The 5,242-nt window shown below is 41.3% G+C and overlaps 1 protein-coding gene across 1 annotated transcript in view; it reads right to left on the bottom strand.

Annotated features, from left to right (window-relative positions):
* Positions 1 to 3,115: 3,115 nt before the first annotated feature.
* LOC133993354 (SH3 domain-binding protein 4) overlaps positions 3,116 to 5,242 on the bottom strand; it is a 49,653-nt gene continuing 47,526 nt past the window's right edge. The window contains exon 5 of the mRNA XM_062432268.1: positions 3,116 to 5,238. Within this exon, the coding sequence (XP_062288252.1) occupies positions 5,014 to 5,238 (225 nt within the window). The 3' untranslated portion in view covers positions 3,116 to 5,013. The remainder of the gene's footprint in view (positions 5,239 to 5,242) is intronic.

A 5,242-nucleotide genomic window follows, 5' to 3' on the forward strand; every position in this document is an offset into this window, starting at 1 on the left:
TAGAGAAAGCAAGCAAGAGCAGAGAAATGAGACACAAGTGATTTAGGCAAAGAAAAACAACCATGGAGACTATTTTAAATCTGTATACAAAGTGAGACCTGCAGGTATTTGTGCGGTTTAAACAATAAACGGGTCATTTATGGTACAGCGTCATTTGCAAGTAGAATTCTTAAAAGAAGCTAAAACGTTAAGCCAGCCTACTTCCCTCCAATTTAGTTTTTTCTGTGTAACAGCTCGGACATGTGGGACATGACAATGAAAAGTCAACATGTTGAATGAGCCGCCCGTGAGACCCCTCTTTGTACAGATTATCCCTGGATTTTGAAGCTGAGTACAGAGCTGTGTGTTAGGTGCCGAGCTGTTCTGCGAGCCCTGACACCCTGGGGGAGCTCATTACGGCACTCCAGGCTGGGATTTGAAGCATGTCAGCCCATACTCTGCTGTAATTAATTCCACTCCTTTTGGCTCTTTTTTTCTCCTCCATTAATCTGTGTATTTAATTAAGGTCTGCTTGCTTTGACGGCACAGAACGAGATGCTGACAAAAAAAAAGGACAGAGAGGAATGGAAGAGTGAGAATGAGCCTCGGAGTTACAGATGATTGTGTATTATTATGATGAAGAAATCCTCAATCAATTATCAGAGTAAAGAAGCAGGTCCCCCCCCCCCCCCGTCTCCTTTAACCAAGACACTGTACTCTCATTACTGTCACTGCAGTCAGAGGACCAATTAAGTCAAACTAGTTTTAGGCTACATACCTTCACATTTCAAACTGTTGCTGCCACCAACAAACTAAAATACCCAGTACCAGTATATCTTTCTTGAGGCTTAGCTACCTGTCCAGGCCAATGTAGTTACACCTCCTGTTGTCTTCCCGTCGACTGTGCAACTTTTGTCCTCCTGGGTCAAAATGAACCCAGTGTGCTTTTACTATTTATAAAATATACGGTATAAATTATCACTTAATTCTGTGTTACATTTTTAATCAAATATTTACCACAGGTTTTACACTTATTTTTGGAAATTATGGTCAGTACGCCTCATTTAAATTATATTATGTGTCTGGAGTCAAAATTGACCCGAGGACAACAGGAGGGTTAAAAGATCGAGCATATATAGGAGACAGTTTTCAGCCAAGCTAGCTCCGTGGTTCTATGAATGGTGATGTTGGTTGGTCCCATAGACTGTATATAAAATGGACGCAACATCCGTGACGTCACCCATTGGTTTGCGGACTGCTGCTTGGAAGCGAATAGTTTCGGATCTGGGCAGCGCCATCTATAAAATTTCCGGTGCATGCTGGGAAAAAGAAAAACACGGATTCTACTTATATGGGCATCAGGAGGAGCAAGAGGCGCCCTCCTGAACCTGTGAACCAATCAACCTGTCAATCACGACGTAGCCACGCCCTAATGCATACCCTGCTTTATCGTCAAATATAAAATCAGGGAGGCCAAAATGTCACAAATGAACATCATACTGCATTGAAGAAGGCTTTAAACTAGCAATTGAGACCATAAACATATTTTGAAAACGTTTACTGAGGTTAGAAATCAAGTGAGAAGTTGGTGAATTCTCCATTGACTTGTATAGAGACGTAAGTCCTTTTGACACCAAAACGGTCGCCCCCTGGTGGCCTTTTGATAGAATGCAGTTTTAAGTTACTTCCGCGTTGGCATCATTTCAGAGGACCGGAGCTCCCCGCCTGGTTGGTCCAGAATGAAATATGTAGATATAGACAACTATTGCCATGATATTTGATTCAGAGATTCATGTCATCAGGAGGATCAATCCTAATAACATCTGTAATCTCTGGCCTTTTAATCTAGCACCACCAACAGGTCAAAACTTCCACTAATCCAACACCTCAGGTCATGGACTCCTCTCAGTAGCAGCTTTACTGTTAGCTTGTTGCACTAGCGTGATCTAATATGATAAATCATGCTAACATGACAATGCTACATTCACACTCAGTGTTCATACGTAAACAAAAAAAAAGACATAGGGAAAATTAGCTTAGATAAACCTAAACTGGCCTAACTCCGTTTAAAAAAAAAAAAATCATTGTGCTAATTGTAGCTGTTTGCTTACAAAATATACACTGTATAGCTCCTTTTCTATTAGCTCCATCTAATATTACTAATATAATGAAAATATATTATGTAACTGTCAGTGATGGCGGCTTTGTAGCCATTTTGTCACCTCTTTGCCACTTCTGTAGTTCTTTTTGCGTGTTAGCTTATATTTTAGCTGTAGGACATTCCTGATATTCCACATTGGTGTGCATGTGCCATGATCATTCATGTGGAACATTAGTATGTTAACATACTTACATCATGTGAGCATGCCAACTTAACATGTCAGGTTGACATTTTAATCTTGTCATGGAATGCTAAATAGTACATGCTAAGTGTCAGCTTGGTAACGTTTAATGGTTCTTACAATGCCTGTAACATTTTAAATGTATGTTGCCCCTCAAATACTAATGATGAAAGTAAATACCAATGATGTAAGCATCTTTCTCATCTTGTTATTTCACTGTGTAATGATCACAGCTTCACAAGGATGCTAGGGTGACTGTCGAATTGTATTATTATCAATGCACTTTCATTATTTCTACCCCAGGGATTCTCTGCTGCTGGAAAATGTAACAATGAGTCAAACCCCAATTTGAAGTGTAAAGCTATTTTTGAGCCTGCAGCAGTTTGATCCCTTAAACAAAAGACATGTGGAGTGAGGAGGGCCGCAGGAAGATAAGCAGCCAGACTGCTGGAGGTCATGACGAATCAAAGGCTGCAAAAATCTTCCTTCTGACAAGTCGCTTATTCACTTTCTCTTGTCTCTCTGCATTGACCTTGCCTCTATCTGTACACAGAATCTTGTCTGAACTCTCTCTGTCCATGTTTTCCCGCCTGCACCAGCATATCTTTGTTTACCTTCCACTGCACATTTTCTCAAATGGTGTATTTTCCATGAATAGAACGCTGATAACACATGAAATATAATAACCAGCCCTGCATCATAAGAATAAAAAACTCCTGATTGTGATGACCTGTTCTGTGTGTCGCGTACAATCTGACAAAAAAGTGCGTACAAATATTTACATTTTATTTAGACTCTTTTCCACAAAGGTATGCAGTCACAAAAAAAAGAGGTTTTCAAACTCATCAGTGGATGTGTTACTACCACATTATACAGTTTGCAGCACTGAGACAAAACCTAGCCAGAAGCTTTGACAGACAGTGTCATTACAACAGTGGTCTCAGCATTGAACAAGGTCATCTGTGTAGAGCTGTATTCATTTTTGGCAGGCTTTAGTAAAAAGACAAAAGAAAAACAGGCAGAAGACAGTAAAGAGTATGTTGAGAATGAGTGACGAAGCTTCAGTTGTTATATGAAAGATAATTTACAGATTTAGAGTCGAAAAAACAATTTCCCTTACTAGAACTACTACTTACTTGCTTGTTCTGAAGAGTTCAACCGTATCACATGGTCATCATCAGCTAAATGGAGACGTGGGCTGTGTCCGAAATCACTCGACATATAGTGAAGTATGTAGTGTTTATTATACAGGGAGTGGTGGCATAGTGGTGCAGTGGTTAGCACTGTCGCATCACAGCGAGAGGGTTCTGGAACCGAACCCACTGACCGGCTGGGGCCCATCTGTGTGGAGGTTGCATGTTCTCGCCATACCTGTGTGGGTTCTTTCTGGGTACTACAGCTTCCACCAACAGACCTAAAACATGCAGCTTAGGTGAATTAGTGACTCTAATTGCCCGTATGTGTGAATGTGAATGTGAATGGTTGTCTGTCTACTCTATGTTAGCCCTGTGATGGACTGGCGACCTGTCCAGGGTTTATCCTGTCTCTCGCCCAATGACAGCTGGGATTGGCTCCAGCCCCCCTGCAACCCTAAGCAGTATGGAAAATGAATGAATGAATATATAGGGAGTAGTGAATGAGTAAATAAGGGACTGATTCCAGACAAAGCCGTGGTTTGATGTTTGAGCATCTACAGTTCTACAACTGAGGAAACTGAATCTGCGGATGAAGGCCATGTGATGCGGTCAAAAGCCAAAGAGCAATTGAGTATGTAAACCTGGAGCTCAGATTACTTTGTCAACTGCTGTTTCCAAGGTGAATATCAATATATGAATTAGTGAACAATGAAAAATGAGCCCTGCATGATCAAACCAACAGTCAAAACCCCAAAATATTCAATTAAAATAATACAAAAAAAAAAAAAAAAAGAATTGGAGAAGCTGAAAACACACTGTTTGGAATGTTCGGAGCAAATGATTTATCAAGTTTACATTTGAAGCTAATGTTGATTCATTTTGTGTAATATTCAATTAAAGGACATAGAAACTTAGAGTACATGATCAATAAATTATCTTTCTTAACAGTTCTCTTCATTGCCAGGCCTTGAAAATTACAAAGTGACAGCAACATTTTGATCTCTGGAATGAGGACCACACTGAAAGAACCTGAAGAAGAGAAGAAAAAGTGACTTTTCTTTTTGATGTATAAATAAATAGAACAGATTTGATAAAAGTGACAAGATTACGGTATCAAGGATACAATGTCTAAAAATGTCTTTACTTGGGGAAAAAAGCATCTTTCTTGGCGTTCAATCCACAGTTCTAAACCAAAGGGTTTAAAATGTTGCTTTAAAAACTACTGTGCCATAATAAGAATACAAAAATACATAACTATGCAAGACAGGAACTATTAAAAGTGTCTTTGTGAATACTGTGAGCTCCGTACAGCACTGTGTTCTTTGGCTGGCGGCCGAGGAGACGTGGGGGCAGTCCGGCGAAGGTTTCCCTGGGTGTGAGGAGCTGAAGGCAGCACCGCAGGAACAAAACAACAACGTATGACAGCAGTAGTGGCGTTCAGAGTGAGCAGACAGCTGGTATGCAGCATTTCAAACTATGTATCTTCTTAAATGCTACAGAAGAGCGAGTGTGAGCTCTTCTGGAAACACCTGCAGGAGTTAACCGAGGAGAGGAGCTTAGATGGCGTAGTCGTCCTGAGCGGCGGGGCTGAAGGCAGAGCTCCGCAGGGCGTCCAGGCAGTTGACCAGGATGAGCGTGCCGGTCAGGTGCTTCCAGCGTTTGGTGATGGGGTTCTTCATCTTGTCCAGGCCCATGTGCAGCTCCTGGATCACGTCCCTGTAGCTGTCGCCAATCTGGGCGGCCCACGTGACCAGGAAGTCATATGCAGGCTTCCACATGGCCTGA

This window comes from Scomber scombrus, chromosome 13 (genome assembly GCF_963691925.1).
Source record: "Scomber scombrus chromosome 13, fScoSco1.1, whole genome shotgun sequence".
Classification (NCBI taxonomy): Eukaryota; Metazoa; Chordata; class Actinopteri; order Scombriformes; family Scombridae; genus Scomber; species Scomber scombrus.